Below are 18,400 nucleotides of genomic sequence, written 5' to 3'. Positions count from 1 at the left end.
TTAAAAATTTATAAGATTAAATTTAAAAATTCTTTTTTTATTTAAAAGCTTATATTTTATTCTATAATTTAAAAAAAAATCTTAAAATTTTAATAGAAAATAAAAAAGTTATTTTATATATTAATAATATATATTTATTTTTTAAATAAGAGAGCTTAAAAGTATTAGCGAGTTAATTTAGTTAATTTAAGTAATTAAAGAGTATAACGAACTTAAGTTTATAATTAGCTATATATATATATTTAAGATTTTATAACTTAATTTTATCTTATTCTATTATCAGTATATATAAAAGAATAAGAAGAGCTGAACAGAAAACCTTGAATTTGTATGGCACCAATCATTAATTCGCAGGTCTACGCTTTTGGTTAGGCACCGCGGGTAAACAAATTAGCGTCGCAACCATCAAAAAATAGGGTACGTTATTGACACATAGAATAACTTTTTTTTCTATTAAGTTTTAAGTTTTTTTAAATTGTAGATCGGAATATGGGCTTTCGGATAAAAAGAATTACTAAATTTAGTCTTATAGATATTTAAAGGCAAGGAATTCAAAGATCGCTCATCAAAGATCGCTCACCAAATTTACTCGACAGCCCTGATTAAAAAAAACGGTTATGAATTTAATTCATAGGCCTTTACTCGTATATACTAATATAATAAGATAATATATAAAGTTTTTTTTTACTTTTTATTTAAATTATTTAATAATAAGTTTAAGTCTATAAATAAAAAATTTAAAAAGTAATTAATTTTTAAATCTAATTTCGAGATTAAATTTAACTCTCGAAGAGTGTAAATACTTTAATTTAAGATTTACTTAGAACTATAAAATCGAATTTTATAAATCTTAAATTATTAGAAATTATAAAAAATATTCTACGGAGAGTAATATTAAAGTTCTATACATATGTTAAATCTCTTAATATGCTTAGTAAATATTCTAATTCTCAATATTACTACTTTTACTTAATAGCGACGTTAATACTATATATAGAAGATATATATATACGAAGTATATATAACGACGTATATTATATTACTGAAATTACGAGCTAATATAGAAGAGGATTTAGAAGTAGATAGAGCGAATATTAAGATATATTACGAAGGTTATTCGTCTTAAGAGCGGTAACGAGTATAGGAAAGGCTATAAGAGAGGTAATATACGGTCTTATAACTCTACGGAGAGTAAATAAGTATATACGTAGTTATATAAAGCATTATCACTAGAAAAATAAAGCTATTTAAGAAAGGTTAGATTTATTAAAATGTTAAGTATATTAAGAGATTTAGCGTATATATAGAACTTTTAATATCGATCTTCGTATAATTAGTAAAAATAATATAAAAATTTTAATAGAAAAAAGAGAAGTTATATTAATAATAAGTTTCTAGAGAATTAATTAATTTTAATTTAATTTATATTTAATTAATAAGAAGTTAATTTTAATATATATTATAGATTATTTATTTTTAATTATTTTTATAATTTTTAGAATTTTTAGAATTTTTATAATTTTTATAATTTTTAGAATTTTTATAATTTTTATAATTTTTATAATTTTTATAATTTTTATAATTTTTATAATTTTTATAATTTTTATAATTTTTATAATTTTACGATTTTATAATTTTTACGATTTTTTAGCGAGGGAGATTAATAGATTTAAATCGAGAACGAAGCGAAGTAGTTTAAAAATTTATTAAAATTATTATTACTTAATTATTTAAGCTTATATTATAGAATATTCTTAATAGAGTAAATAAGTTTTTAATAAGTAATATTTAAATTTCTTATCTTTAAATACTTATAAGATTAATTTCAATAACTTCTTTTTTATTTAAAAGCGTAAATTATACTCTATAATTTAAAAAGAAAAAAAAAATATTAATAATAAGCTTTTAGAAAATTAATTAACTTTAAATTAATTTAAATTAAATTAATAAGAAATTTAATTTAATATCTATTATAGTTTATATATATTAATTACTCTTAATTTTAATTTTATAATTTATAGAATTTTTATTAATTTTACGAATTTTACGAATTTTACGAATTTCACGATTTTACGATTTTAGCGAGAGAGATTTATAGATTCGAACTGAGAACGGAGCGAAATAGTTTCGAATTTTATTAAAATTATTATTACTCGATTATTTAAGCTTATATAAAAGAATATTCTTAATAAAGTAAATAAGTATTTAATAAGTAATATTTAAATTCTCTATCTTTAAATATTTATAATCTTTTAATTTTTTTTATTTAAAAGTCTAAATTTTATTCTATAATTAAAAGAAAAAGTCTAAAATTTTAATAGAAAATAAAAAAGTTATTCTAAAATTAAATAATATATATCTATTTTTTAATTAGAGCTATCGAGTAAATTTAACAAGCGAACTTTTAATAGACGATATTTAAATTTCTTATCTTTAAATATCTATAAGATTAAATTTTAAAAAGATTTATTAGTAAAAAGTGTAAGTCGCGCTCTATAGTTTTAAGAAAAAAATTCAAATTTTAATAGAAAATAAAAAAGTTATTCTATTTATAAATAATATATATCTATTTTTTAATAGTTATAAATATTAATTTATTTATTTATAAGTAAAGGCGGAAAAGACCTATAAATTAAATTTATGAAGTTAAATTTTTCATTTTTCTAAGTTAAATGAAGTTGGATTTTTCTAAGTTAAATCGAATTTTAGCTTTAGTTCTAAGTTAAATCGAACTCTAATCGCTTACTATACGTTTTTAATCTACTTCTATTACTATAAAATTAATTTAATCTATATAATATATAAGTATATATATACGAAGAGAGGCGCGCTAAGGCTTAATTAGGAAGGTATATTAAGTATAAAGAATTAATTTATAATAATTATCTATAAAAAATAGAGAAAGGCTATATTCTTATAGTAAGAAGTATTAAAATATTAGAAAGAAATAGAGATAACGTATTAATTAGTGATATAAATTCTATAATATCTCTCTATCGTAGTAAAATTTTTCGAATAATGAAATAACTATAGATATCGAACGATTTTAATTTATCTAAATATATATTATTCGATATTTTTTCTATAGAGACTTAATTAATTATAATTATTATAGTAAATTCTCTTCTTATAACGTTATTATAGTAATATATTATATTAATATAATAAGAATAATAGACTAAGTTATAGTAGTATTCTTCGCTTACTAAGTAATAATTTAATATAAAATCATAGAGAGTATATAACGTGGAATCTTAAAGAGCTAAGTCGTATTCTTAATATTAAGAGTCTTATTACCGCTTAATTTCTTCGTAATATTCTTCGTATTCGTCTACTATTATAACTTCTCTTATATTAATTAAGTAAATTAGTATAAGATCGTAGAGAGTAGGCTTATTATATTACTACTATTAATAACTATCTCCGTAATATTCTTTATAGTATTCTTCGTATTCGCTTACTATCGTAACTTCTCTTATTCTAACTAAGTGAATTAATATAAGATCGTGAAGAGTAGATCTATTATATTACTACTACTAATAACTATCTTCGTAGTATTCTCCGTAGTATTCTCCGTATTCGCCTACTATCGTAACTTCTCTTATTCTAACTAAGTAAATTAATATAAGATCGTAGAGAGTAAATCTATTATATTACTACTACTAATAACTATCTCTATAATATTCTTTATAATATTCTCCGTATTCGTCTATTATAGTTTCTTCTTTTACTCTTTCTTTTATAAAGTATTAGATTAAGTAACTAGTTAAATAACTAATTAAGTAAATAACTAAGTAACTAGCTAACGATCTAATTAAATTAAATTATTAAGCTAATAAAATAAGTAGTATTAATTAAGCGGCTAATTAAGTAATATATAGAAGAGAACGATAACTATAAATTCGTTTAAGCCCTTTTTAAGTATTTTTTAATACGTTTATAAATAGTAATAGATAGCTAATAAGCTCGCTTATAGCCTCGATTACTAGTAATAATAAATTTATTAAAAAATAATCTAAAAGCGTTAGTAGAGACTCTAAGAGGCGAATAAAAGAAATATATATATTTAAACTAAACGCGTTTAATATAATTATAATATTTAAATATTAATTTAACTTATCTATCGCTAACTTAAGAGAAGTATATAGAGAAGAATATATTCTATTCGAGCTCTTTTTAAAGGTCTTTTAACGCGTTTATAAGTAGTAGTAGATAGCTATTAAACTCGCTTACGGCCTCGATTACTAGTAGTAACGAATTTATTAAAAAATAGTCTAAGAGTATTAATAAGAGATTTAAAAGATAAGTAAAAGAAATATATATTTTAGATATTTAGTAATATTTAGATAAGAGATATTAAGAGCGAATATATTTATAATTAATAAATTAATAAAATTATAAAAGAAATATAATTATATAAATAGTAAAAGAATTATTATTCGATCTTAGATATATCTAATATAACTATTATAACTATTATATTTAAATATTTATTTAATTTATTAATAGTAGATTAAACTTTATAATTTTTATAGCGTTAGAAAGCGTAAAGCGAGTTTTATAATTTAAGAAATTATAAAGTAATTATATATATCGTAAGCTAAGTACTTTAAAGTATAAAACTTCTATATATAAATTTTTAATAAAAAAACTTAAGAGAGCTAGCGGGCTAACTTAGTCGATCTAATTAAAGAGCGTAATAAACTTAAATTTATAATTAGCTATATATATTAATTTAAGATTTTTAAGCTTAGCTTTATCTTATTCTTTTATATATAAGTAAAGACCTATGAATTAAATTCATAGAGTTGGATTTTTCATTTTTCTAAGTCAAATGGAATTTTAGCTGTGCGTTTTTGACCTACATATAGGCACATATGTGCGGAGAGAGGCGCGCTAAGGCCTAATTAGGAAGGTGTATCGAGTGTAAAGGATTAATCCGTAATAATTGCCTATAAAAAACAGAGAAAGGCCATGCATGTCCTTATGGCAAGAAGTATCGAAATATCGGAAAGAAATGGAGACAACATGCTAATTAGTGGTGTGAATCCCACATTATCTCCTGCCGCAGTAAAATATTTCGAATAATGAAATAGCTATCAGAGCAAGACATCGGACGGTTTCAATTCATCCAAATATGTATCGTTCGATGTTCCTTCTGTAGAGGCCGTAGTAATATACTATATCAATGCAGTAGGGATAATAAGCCAAGTTGCAGTGGTGTTCTCCGCTTGTTGAGTGATGATTTGATGTGGAACCGTGGAGAGCATATGACGTGGGATCTTGGAGAGCTGAGCCGTGTTCTTGACGATGGTGGCCTTGTTGCCGCTTGGTTTCTCCGCAGTGTTCTCCGTATTTGCCTGTTGTAGTTCCTCCTCTTGCTTCTCAATGTAGTGGGGATGACAGGCTAAGTTGCAGTGGTGTTCTTCGCTTGCTGAGTGATGATTTGATGTGGAACCGTGGAGAGTATATGACGTGGGATCTTGGAGAGCTGAGCCTGTTCTTGGTGCTGGGGGCCTTGTTATCGCTTGATTTCTCCGTAGTGTTCTCCGTATTCGCCTGCTGTAGTGACTTCTCTTGCTCCTTAATGTAGTGGGGATGACAGGCCAAGTTGCAGTGGTGTTCTCCGCTTGCTGAGTGATGATTTGATGTGGAACGGCCAAGTTGCAGTGGTGTTCTCCGCTTGCTGAGTGATGATTTGATGTGGAACCGTGGAGAGCATATGACGTGGGATCTTGGAGAGCTGAGCCGTGTTCTTGACGATGGTGGCCTTGTTGCCGCTTGGTTTCTCCGCAGTGTTCTCCGCATTTGCCTGTTGTAGTTCCTCCTCTTGCTCCACCTCTTGTAGAGTATTAGACTGGGTGGCTAGCTGAGTGGCTGACTGAGTGGATGACTGATATGACGTGGGATCTTGGAGAGCTGAGCCGTGTTCTTGACGATGGTGGCCTTATTGCCGCTTGGTTTCTCCGCAGTGTTCTCCGCATTTGCCTGTTGTAGTTCCTCCTCTTACTCCTCAATGTAGTGGGGATGATAGGCCAAGTTACAGTGGTGTTCTCCGCTTGCTGAGTGATGATTTGATATGGAACGGCCAAGTTATAGTGGTGTTCTCCGCTTGCTAAGTGATGATTTAATATGGAACCGTGGAGAGCATATAACGTGGGATCTTGGAGAGCTGAGCCGTGTTCTTGACGATGGTGGCCTTATTACCGCTTGGTTTCTCCGCAGTGTTCTCCGTATTTGTCTATTGTAGTTCCTCCTCTTACTCCTCAATATAGTGGGGATAATAGGCCAAGTTATAGTGGTATTCTCCGCTTGCTAAGTAATAATTTAATATGGAATTATGAGAGAGTATATAACTTTTAGACGCGTTTGATATAACTATAATATTTGAATATTAATTTAATTTATCTATCGCTAGCTTGAGAGGAGTATATAGGGGAAGATATATTCGTTTAAACTCTTTTTAAGAATTTTCTAATACGTTTATAAGTAGTAGTAAATAGCTATTAAATTTATTTATAACCTCGATTATTAGTAATAGCGAATTTATCGAGAGATAATCTAAGGGCGTTAGTAAGGGGCTCTAATTAGACGAGAAGTATCGAAGATAATTATATTTATATTAATGAAATTAATAGAATTAATAGAATTAATAGAATTAATAGAATTAATAGAATTAATAGAATTAATAGAATTAATAGAATAGTAAAAGAATAATAAATAGGTGAAAGGATTATTATTCGATTCTAGACGCGTCTAATATAACTATCATAACTATCATATTTAAATATTTATTTAATTCATTAATAGTAGATTAAACTTTATAATTTTTATAGCGTTAGAAAGCGTAAAGCGAGCTTTATAATTTAAGAAATTATAAAGTAACTATATATATCGTAAGCTAAGTACTTTAAAGTATAAAACTTCTATATATAAATTTTTAATAAGAGAAGCGTAAAAGGGCTATCGAGCTAACTTAGTCGATTTAATTAAAGAGCGTAGCGAACTTAAATTAATAATTAACTATATATATAAATTTAAGATTTTTAAGCTTAGCTCTATCTTATTCTATTATATATACTAATATTAATATACTAATAGAATAATAAGAATTTACTTATTAATTAAAACTCTTATACGCTTAAGATTCTTAGATTTTATATATATATTAATAATATAAGTCTAAATTAAATTATTACTATTAGCTATAATAATATTCTATAATTTATATAATTTAATAAAGTATAGAATAAATTCGAAGTTAATATAGTTCGTTTAAAGAATATTTTATCTTATTATAACTATTTCTTTATCTTCTATTACTTCGACTAGTTTATTCTTATATATCGAGTAAATAAGTTTCGATATTTAATTATTAAGATTTTTCTAGATTTTTATATTAATATTATAAGTCTTAATTTATTAATTAATAGATCTTAATATAATAATTTTTATACGTAGAATTTTATTAGCTAATTACTCTCTAATAATAACTTTCTCTAATAAATTATTTAAAAATAATATTAATTTTTATTCGACCACGTTTTATAATTCGTTAACTAATAATTTTTCTTCTTTTTAAGCTTTAGAAATTTTTAGATTTAGATTAATATAGTAGTATATATATTAAACGTCTACGTAGTAATTATCTTATTTAGCTATTTATAAAAAATAAAAAAGTAAATAGAAATATATAATAAGAATATAAGAATATTTCTTTAACTCTTTTAATATTAATTTATTAAGTAGATAGCTTTTTTTTAATTAACGATATAGAGATTATAATAGCGAAATTTTATACTTATAATCTATTAGATAATATATATATTTAATAATCTTATATTATATAGAATAACCTTTTTATTTTCTATTAAAACTTAAGATTTTTTTAAATTATAGAATAAGATATAGGCTTTTAAATAAAAAAAGAGTTTTTAAATTTAATCTAATAATTATTAAAGCGTAAGAAATTTAAATATTACTTATTAAAGTTCGCTCGATAGTCGAATAATCTCAATTAGTTATATATTATTTAATTTTAAAATAATCTTTTTATTTTCTATTAAAATTCTTAGATTTTATTTTTAGATTATAGAATAAAATATAGACTTTCGAATAAAAAAAGAATTCTAAATTTAGTCTTATAATTATTAAAGCGTAAGAAATTTAAATATCGCTTATTAAAGTTCGCTCGATAGTCGAATAACTCTAATTAGATATATATTATTTAATTTTAAAATAACTTTTTTATTTTCTATTAAAATTTTAAGATTTTATTTTTAATTATAGAATAAAATATAAGCTTTTAAATAAAAAAAAATTACTAAATTAAATCTTATAAATATTTAAAAGTAGGGGATCTAAATATCGCTTATTAAAAACTTATTTATTTTATTAAGAATACTCTTTTATATAAACTTAGATTATCGAGTAGTAATAATTTTAATAAATTTCGAAACTATTTCGCTTCGTCCTCGGTTCGAATTTATTAATCTCTCTCGCTAAAAAATCGTAAAATCGTAGAATAATAAAATCGTAGAATTCGTAAAAATAATATATAAAAATAAAAGTTATAGTAATTAAAGTAAAAAGATTATATTAGATATTAAAATTAATTTAAAGTTAATTAATTTTCTAGAAATCTATTATTAATATAACTTCTTCTTTTTCTATTAAAATTTTATTACTTTTTTTTTAAATTATAGAACTTAATTTACGCTTTCTAATAATTTAAAATTTTTAAAATTTAATATTATAATTCTAAATAAATCTTAAATTAAAATATTTTTACTCTTCGAGAATCGAATTTAATCTCGAAATTAGATTTAAAAATAAATTACTTTTTATAAATTTAATTTATAAGTCTAAACTTATTCTATTATTATATTTTATAAAGTATATAAAAATAATAGAGGTAAATTATCTATTTATAATGTGAAGCCTACGCTAAGACTATTTATTACTTATATTATTACTACTATAAGAAGTAGTTATAATATCTATTTAAAACTTAGTAGTATAGCTATGCTAGCCTTCTATTGACTAATCTCAATAGTATAGTTAATGGTGCTGCATTGTAGGGGTGTGTTAGAAATTATACTACAGTACTATAGTGTGTTATAGCTACCCCGTAGGTGGCAAATTAGTATAGGCTTCACATAGTATATAAGTAGCCTACATATCACTCTATAGATAATCAATCCATAACCTCTCTTTAATTCCAACAGGCCGAGATCCAAAAAGGCATAGAATAAGAATTGATGTGTTGCTAAAAGGAAGAACGCGTGTGCGCGGCTTTGTTTTTCTTTTGTAGTCGCTCCGATCTGTTCTCCGAATATGCTCGTTCGATTCACTGCATTACGTTCAAAATCAAGATCAAGGCTGGCCTCGGTGACAGCCAGTACTCAAATACAAATCCTCCGTTCCCCATTCCAAAGATCTCTTACATGCACCATCACTCATTCACTTCTTCTCAAAGTCAGCCGCAATCCCTTTCACATCTGGCCAGCCTGCCGTATCAACCCCCGCCCACTTCGCAATTATTTCGCCACACTTCGTCACGCCCTCAATCTCCTCAACATTCAATCCCATGTTTGACAATCCCTTCAAATGAGTACGCACCGTGACTTCTAATCCCTGGCTGACGATGGCGGTGTAATTGATAAGTTGTGTGTCGACGGTGTCGAGGACGGTGTGATCGCCCCAAAACATGCCGTAAACGACATCCTTGGTCAGCCATTCGAAGTTTTGGCCCCAAGAAGTCCACATGGTCGTCATTTGCTCCTGAGTGTAAAGGTGGGCGAGATAACGCTCGCCTTGAGCCCGGTTGGCGGGAGTGAGGGCGGTGGATTGTCTGAGAGATGGTTATTCAGTGACTGTGGGAGGCATTTCGAGGGAAATAGATTGACGTCAACGATTGACTAGCAGACTTGGTAGAAGACTCGATATGCTCGAATAACAATCTTCAAGAGATAGAACAAGGTGAAAAATAATGGTGTGACATACTTTGTGAAATTTAGATCCGCATCGCCTGTTTGCTCCTCCTTGATCAAGGAAAACAGAGCAACGGCCACTTTCCTAGATGACGAATTTCAATCAACTTCGCTGGTCCCAAATTTGTCTCAATATTGAGTCTGGGAACGGTAAAACGCGGCGAGGACTGTAAATACGCACGGCACCCCTATCGTAATCCATTGTTTCAACAGAAACTCTCGCAATCGCGTGTTGAGCGTCTTTCTTTTCTCGAGACTTTTGTATTCGGGTTGATTGATAAGATAGACCCATAGTTGACCAAGATTGGAAGGGTCGGAATTCGTTATGAGAGCCGATGCCTGATAGTTGGAAGCGATTGTCAATTAATGTAGCTAGAAACGAAAAGAGAGAGCGTGTGAGGGTTCTGGACTAGGAGTAAAATGTCGCCATGGCTTACGGCTATGAGGTACCATCTTTCTGGCCCGAGAGACTCGGGGTATCTTGCTCTGACGACGTCGAAGAGGTGAGGAAGTGTTTCTGATGTGGCAGCCATCAATGTAGCTGACTTGCCTGTGCTTTTTGTGACTTTAGAGTTGATGAAAGGATCAAGAGAAGTGTTGCAGATTTCAAGTCAACGGGACAATTGGAGTGATTCTCAGAGGAAGGATTGGGAATGCAGAGAAAAGACGATGGGACCTGTTTTTGAACAGTGAGCAAGACTGCCCTGCACCATTTGCATCATCGTGCATACAAAATAGATAAAACGCCTTGATGAGCCTATTTAGTAATTTTGATGCACACTGCCGTCATCTACGCATCCGATGGTACCCAGTTCTTTGTTGACTAGTTGCCACAAGTCTCAACTTTGTAGGGCAAATTACAAATTCATACCCCAAACTATGCGATCCTTACAAATTCATACCCCATCTTACATTTTCATACCCCTCACCAAAAAAATGGGGTATGAATTTGTAAGTTGCCAGTCTTTGGGGTATGAATTTGTAAGTTACCATTTCTCGGGGTATGAAAATGTAAGATACCATATTAGCAGCAGCCCTCACGGGGGCCCTGCGACGTCCCTACGGGAGCCCTACGGGGCCCCATTTAGGTCCAAATAGGAGTGTCTGGCTGTCAAGCGCAGTGACCCCCGGGACCACGTTTTTTTGGCTGAGTTGCTAACACAACATCCCTATACCTATAAATCATTAGAAGGGTATTTTAGGGTATTTCAGGCTATCTACCCCAATTGATAGTAACCCGAGTTACCGCTAAAGGGTTAAATAGGGGTATTTACACTTCACGCTGTAGACACCTCTAAGAAGCCCCGCAGGGCTCTCGAAGGAATAATTCCTAATACCAACCCGCCCTATAGATGGTAACTTACAAAATCATACCTCTATAAATAATATCTTACAAAATCATACCCCTATCAATGATATCTTATAAATTCATACTTTATTAAGGTATGAAAATGTAAGATAGAGTATAAATTTGTAAGAATTTCATAGTTTAAGGTATGAAAATGTAATTCGCCCCAACTTTATATTCATCGATTGTCGATGACCCTACTTACCTCATTACTCGTATATTCGTTATTATTACAAATTAGTATTCGAGCTAATATCTCTCACATTAAGAAACGTAATTTATAAATATCTATTATAGAGTCAATTACATTTTTATACCCCTTACTAAAAAAAATAAGATATGAATTTGTAAGTTGCTAGTCTTTGGAGTATAAATTTATAAGTTATTATTTCTTAAAGTATAAAAATATAAGATATTATTAACTTATAGATGTAGTTATCTCTTATATCGACTAAGAGACTAAAAAGCTATATCTAAGAGTATCTATACTTTACGCTACTCGTATTTACTAGAATTTATAATCTCTAAAATTTAATCTTTATAATTTATTATTTTATAACTTTATAATAAAAAACTCGAAGAAAATCTAAAAGAATATAAAATACGACTTTAATATTTTTAAGAGTTTTTAAAATCGAGGTAATAATGATTAATTTATATAATAGCGAAATAAACTTTAATAACTATATCTTAATAAATTACTATATAACTTTATCAATTTAAGCTTAATTATAAAAAAAATGAAACTACAATAATTATATTTTATATTCTTTTAACTTTTTTTTCTAGTTTTAAATTATATTATTATAAAATAATAAATTATAAGAATTAGATTTTAAAGATTATAAATTCTTTATTACGATTTTAATAATCTTACTTATATTATAATTTAATTAAGCTTAGCGTATTAAGATCTTTTAATCTTTCTACTCTATTATAAAATTTATATTTATAATAATTCTATATAAATAATATTCTCTTTATATTATAATATAGAGTTATTATATATACTATTAAGTCTCTAATATAATATTATCTATTTTTCTTCTAAAGCGATAGTAATTTATTTATTAATTATATTAAATATATAGTTAAGAAGAAAGTATATTATTAAGAAGTTAATAGTTATAGCTAAAGAAGCTTACTACTTAAAAGATTATTTAAAAAAAAATCTTTTATTTATATTAGTATATATAAAAGAATAAGATAGAGCTAAGCTTAAAAATTTTAAATTTATATATATAGTTAATTATAAATTTAAAGTTACTACGCTTCTTAATTAGATTAGCTAAGTTATCGCGAATAAATAAAGAGACGTCCGCAACTATCAAAATCTCGCCCTCCCGCGCCTCCCATATTAAAAAAATAGATGTACGTTATTTATAATAGTAATAACTTTTTTATTTTCTATTAAAATTTTGATTTTTTTCTAAAAGTTTAAAGCGCTATTTACGCTTTTCGAATTTTTAAGAATTTTAAAAATTTATCTTATAATTATTAAAGCGTAAGGAATTTAAATATCGCTTATTAAAGATCGCTTATCTATTTACTCGATAGCTCTAATTAAAAAAATAATTATAAATTTAATTTATAGGCCTTTACATCTGCAAATCAAAAGTTCCTTTCCGTATAATTTTCGCCGAGTCCGCATCATAAGTACGATTTAGTACGATTTAGCCTATTAAGTAGACTTTATCTATATTTAACTCTTTTCGCTAGTTCTATCAATTTAGTAACTTTAAAAAATTTTCAGTAACTTCAAAAATTTTACGTAATGTACTCTAAGTACTATTCTATATACGGGGTATATATAATATCAATATATATCATTATCAATATACGCATTATTATACGCTATATTAGAGTATTATTCACGTAACTAATTTCATTAAATTATCTAATTCTATAACTAAATTTGAGTTAGCGTTAATACTTATCGTCGTAGAACCTTATCATCGCAACGTCGATTATTAGAACTTTTCTTTTTTATATATATTACTACTAAACTAGTAGAACTAACGAAAAAGATTAAGATAGTTATTGAACCGGCGGAATTTTGGCTGATTTTTAAGATAGTTACTAAACCGGCGGAATTCTTAATTTCAGCCCTATTCGCAAGATCAGCAATTTGAAATTTAGTAGGAACTTTTCAGATTTGCAAATGTACTCGTAAAGACTAATTTAGCTAAATTAAATAAAAATTTAAAGAAAATAAATATCTTTAATATACTAAAAGAAATAGATCTTAAATTAAATTTTCTTTATATTTTTACGAGTTTAATATTAGCTATAAAACTCTTAATTCTAAATCTAGATAATATTTAAAGTTAAACTATTAGAAATAATTTATAAATATATTATTATTTAGAAGAACTTAAAAACTTCGATAAAAAGATCTTAAATATTATTATATTATTCGCACGATATAAAAAAAAGCGTTCTATCTTTAAAAGATATATTATTAAATTTAATTTAAATTATATCGAAGTATAACTTATAAATATTATCGAAAAAGAGTTAATTATAATCTTTATCTCTATTATTAATTTATAGAATTTTATAAAAAGCGTTATTAAAATTTCTAATATTTAATATAATAAATTAAAGATTTTAATAGAAAACTTTCGAATTATTAATTATAATATTAAGATATTTTAATAATAAAATAAAAAATTTAATTATAATATTATTTAAGCTAAGATAAAGATATTAATAATTATTACTTAATTAAATAATAATAATAATTAATTATTCTATAAGCGAGAAATTAATAATAGACTTTAAGATTTACGTAATAGATATTATATTAGTATTACGAAATTTATTAAAGAAAATAAGAAATTTAAATAAAATTTAAAATATAAAGAATAATAGTTAATAAAGTAATAATCTTATATATTAGTTAATTTAAAAAACTTTAATAAAAAGAATATAAAGATTATATCTTATTAGTCGAGTATTCTTATTAATAGTATTTATTAAAACTTATATTATATTTTTATTATAGATCGCGTAGAGAATATAGAATTAAATAAATAATATTTCGATATTTCGAATTTCTATAGTATTAATAATTAAGATAAGTAGAATAGCTAGCGTTAATACTTTAAAGCGAAATTTAAATAAAACGCTATAATCTTCTTTATTAAACTTAAGAAAATCGATTATATATAAGTTTATTATAAGTTTACTATATATAATATTATTAAAATAAAAGTAGATAAAAATATATTAAACTTTTATTAAATTGTTTAAGAAATAATTAATAAATTAGATAATATATTTAGAATATATAATAAAACTACTAAATCGAATATTAAGATATTTAAATTTAAATTTAATATAAGAATAGTAGATAAGAAGAATCGTTTAAGAATTTTTATATATAATTCTCTATAGCTATTACTTTCTTAAGATCTACTAATATTTATAAGATATTTAATCTAAAACGATTAATCTCTATATATCTAAAATATCGAATTTTAAAATAATCTTTTAGTACTTTTCGAGAATTAGTTATTTTTCTATAAGTATTAAATATAAATCTTTAAGCTATTAATAATATATTAGATTTAAAGAATAAAAAATAAATTAATAAATTAATAATAATTATATAAACTTTACTCTCTTAAATAATTAATATAATACTTTCTCTACTAGAAAAAATAGTAATACTATTATCGAAAATTTCTATATATAAGAATATAAATATCTTAAATTATTAATAAATAGAATTTAAAAAGAAGATAAATATTTTAAATATTTAAAGACTAGATATTATTCTAGCGATAATAATATTTTATATAAAAATATAAATTTATTAATAGAAGAATAAGTTAATATAATTCTAAAAGTCGTTAATATTAAGAAAAATATTCTTATCGAATTATTATAAAAATTGAGAAACTAAATATCTCTAATTAAGTCGCTATTAAAAATTTAAAAGTCTTATATATAAGAAGTAAAGAGTTAGAAAGAGAAAGAATAATCGCTTTCATCTCTCTATTCGGTTATATTATTACTATTAAAATCTCTTTATAAATTAAACGCTAATTAAACTTTTATAAGAAAATTATTATATTAAGAGAATAGATTAAAATTAATTATTTCTCGAATATCGAAGCTTTAATATTAAGCTTTATAAATATATCTATTATTTAATTAAATAAGCTATTTAAAGTAATATTAATATAACTTTATAGATTATAATTAATTAATAATAAATCTATCTTTATTTCTAATATTATATATATAATCTTAATAAAACTTATTTTAGAAGATTATATAAAAGAACTTTAATACTTAATTATCTTATTAAAATAATTTAATATTATTTTAAATATATTATAACTAAAATAGTATAACTTTTATATATTCTTTAGATTTAGAATTATTATATTTAAATATTTAATTTAGATTATTATATATTTAACTATTTATTATATAGTAAATTTATTATTATTTAAAGTAATAATAAGTTTTTAAAAAAGAATTTAAATTATATAGTAAAGATTATATTTAAAGAAAAGAATATAATAGAAATTTTTATTTATATTTTTATTAAGATAACTAAGAAATTAGAGAATTAAATTATTATTATATAATTTTAAGATTTTAAATAACTTTTTAATTCTATTAATAAAAAAGTAAAGTTTACTATTAATATTATTACTATTATAATAAAAGATTATAAGAAATTCTTTTATAAGCTAAAAAAGAAATCTTTAATTATAAAATAGCTATAGAAATAAGTTTTTATAATATACAAGTAAAGGCCCATGAATTAAATTCATAGAGTTGGATTTTTCTAAGTTAAATCGAATTTTAGCCCTAGCCCTAAGTTAAATCGAACTCTAATCGCTTGCTATGCGTTTTTAACCTACTTTCATCACTATAAAATTAATTTAATCTATATAGTATATAGGCATATATGTGCGGAGAGAGGCGCGCTAAGGCCTAATTAGGAAGGTGTAATAATTACCTATAAAAAATAGAGAAAGGCTATATCCTTATGGCAAGAAGTATCGAAATACCGGAAAGAAATGGAGACAACGTGTCAATTAGTGGTGTGAATCCCATAATATCTCCTGCCGCAGTGAAATTTTTCGAATAATGAAATAGCTATAGACATCGGACGGTTTCAATTCGTCCAAATATGCATCGTTCCGGAGTGATGATTTGATGTGGAACCGTGGAGAGCATATAACGTGGGATCTTGGAGAGCTGAGCCGTGTTCTTGACGATGGTGGCCTTGTTGCCGCTTGGTTTCTCCGCAGTGTTCTCCGCATTTGCCTGTTGTAGTTCCTCCTCTTACTCCTCCTCTTGTAGAGTATCAGACTGAGTGGCTAGCTGAGTGGCTGACTGAGTGGATGACTGATATGACGTGGGATCTTGGAGAGCTGAGCCGTGTTCTTGACGATGGTGGCCTTGTTGCCGCTTGGTTTCTCCGCAGTGTTCTCCATAGTGTTCTCCGCAGTGTTCTCCGCATTTGCCTGTTGTAGTTCCTCCTCTTACTCCTCAATGTAGTGGGGATGACAGGCCAAGTTGCAGTGGTGTTCTCCGCTTGCTGAGTGATGATTTGATGTGGAACGGCCAAGTTGCAGTGGTGTTCTCCGCTTGCTGAGTGATGATTTGATGTAGAACCGTGGAGAGCATATGACGTGGGATCTTGGAGAGCTGAGCCGTGTTCTTGACGATGGTGGCCTTGTTGCCGCTTGGTTTCTCCGTAGTGTTCTCCGCATTTGCCTGTTGTAGTTCCTCCTCTTACTCCTCAATTCAGTGGGGATAACAGGCTAAGTTACAGTGATGTTCTCCGCTTGCTAAGTGATGATTTGATGTGGAATCGTGGAGAGTATATGACGTGGGATCTTGGAGAGCTGAGCCTGTTCTTGGTGCTGGGGGCCTTGTTGCCGCTTGGTTTCTCCGCAGTGTTCTCCGCATTTGCCTGTTGTAGTTCCTCCTCTTGCTCCTCAATACAGTGGGGATGACAGGCCAAGTTGCAGTGGTGTTCTCCGCTTGCTGAGTGATGATTTGATATGGAACCGTGGAGAGTATATGACGTGGGATCTTGGAGAGCTGAGCCGTGTTCCTGACGATGGTGGCCTTATTGCCGCTTGGTTTCTCCGCAGTGTTCTCCATAGTGTTCTCCGCAGTGTTCTCCGCATTTGCCTGTTGTAGTTCCTCCTCTTGCTCCTCCTCTTGTAGAGTATCAGACTGAGTGGCTAGCTGAGTGGCTGACTGAGTGGATAATTGATATGACGTGGGATCTTGGAGAGCTGAGCCGTGTTCTTGACGATGGTGGCCTTGTTGCCGCTTGGTTTCTCCGCAGTGTTCTCCGCATTTGCCTGTTGTAGTTCCTCCTCTTGCTCCTCCTCTTGTAGAGTATTAGACTGAGTGGCTAGCTGAGTGGCTGACTGAGTGGATATGATATGACGTGGGATCTTGGAGAGCTGAGCCGTGTTCTTGACGATGGTGGCCTTGTTGCCGCTTGGTTTCTCCGCAGTGTTCTCCGCATTTACCTGTTGTAGTTCCTCCTCTTACTTCTTCTCTTGTAGAGTATCAGACTGAGTAGCTAGCTGAGTGGCTGACTGAGTGGATGACTGAGTGACTGGCTGCGACGCGTCTTGGGAGGTAGCATCGCCTGGGGGCGTTAGTAGGGGCTCTAAGAGGCGGGTAAAGAGGTATACGTGCCTTAGACGTTGAGTAACCTTTAGGCGAGGGGTACCGAAGACGATTATATTTATATTGGTGGAATTGGTAGAATTGGTAGAATTGGTAGAATTAGTAGAATGGTGGAAGAATAACAAACAGGTGGAAGGATTATTATCCGATCCCGGACGCGTCTGGTGTGACTACCATGACTACCATATTTGAATGTCCATTTAATCCACCAATAGTAGGCCAAACTTCATAATTTTTACAGCGTTAGAAAGCGCAAAGCGAGCTCTACAATTTGAGGAATTATGAAGAAACTGTATGTATCGCAGGCTGAGTACTTCAAAGTGTAAAACTTCTATATACAAATTTTTGATGAGGGAGATACGGGAGGGCTATCGGGCTG

The 18,400-nt window shown here is 27.4% G+C and overlaps 3 protein-coding genes across 3 annotated transcripts; all 3 read right to left on the bottom strand.

The window, feature by feature from the left end:
* Positions 1–9,462: 9,462 nt before the first annotated feature.
* Positions 9,463–10,525, bottom strand: HO173_001232 (uncharacterized protein; the record flags this gene model as incomplete). The annotated part of the gene is made up of 4 exons (XM_037303175.1): positions 9,463–9,853; positions 10,006–10,077; positions 10,174–10,331; positions 10,430–10,525. The coding sequence occupies 4 exons, from the start codon at positions 10,523–10,525 to the stop codon at positions 9,463–9,465; spliced, it is 717 nt and encodes a 238-aa protein (XP_037169822.1).
* A 6,590-nt stretch (positions 10,526–17,115) lies between these two features.
* On the bottom strand, positions 17,116–17,478 carry HO173_001231 (uncharacterized protein; the record flags this gene model as incomplete). The annotated part of the gene is made up of 1 exon (XM_037303174.1): positions 17,116–17,478. The coding sequence occupies one exon, from the start codon at positions 17,476–17,478 to the stop codon at positions 17,116–17,118; it is 363 nt and encodes a 120-aa protein (XP_037169821.1).
* An 83-nt stretch (positions 17,479–17,561) lies between these two features.
* Positions 17,562–18,207, bottom strand: HO173_001230 (uncharacterized protein; the record flags this gene model as incomplete). The annotated part of the gene is made up of 2 exons (XM_037303173.1): positions 17,562–17,858; positions 18,202–18,207. The coding sequence occupies 2 exons, from the start codon at positions 18,205–18,207 to the stop codon at positions 17,562–17,564; spliced, it is 303 nt and encodes a 100-aa protein (XP_037169820.1).
* Between the last annotated feature and the right edge of the window lie 193 nt (positions 18,208–18,400).

The sequence above is a fragment of the Letharia columbiana genome, assembly GCF_014066305.1.
Source record: "Letharia columbiana isolate WasteWater2 chromosome Unknown Sc0000002_s0, whole genome shotgun sequence".
NCBI classification, from domain to species: domain Eukaryota; kingdom Fungi; phylum Ascomycota; class Lecanoromycetes; order Lecanorales; family Parmeliaceae; genus Letharia; species Letharia columbiana.
Note: the sequence above shows the minus strand (reverse complement) of the source record. Positions and strands in the feature narration are given on the sequence as shown.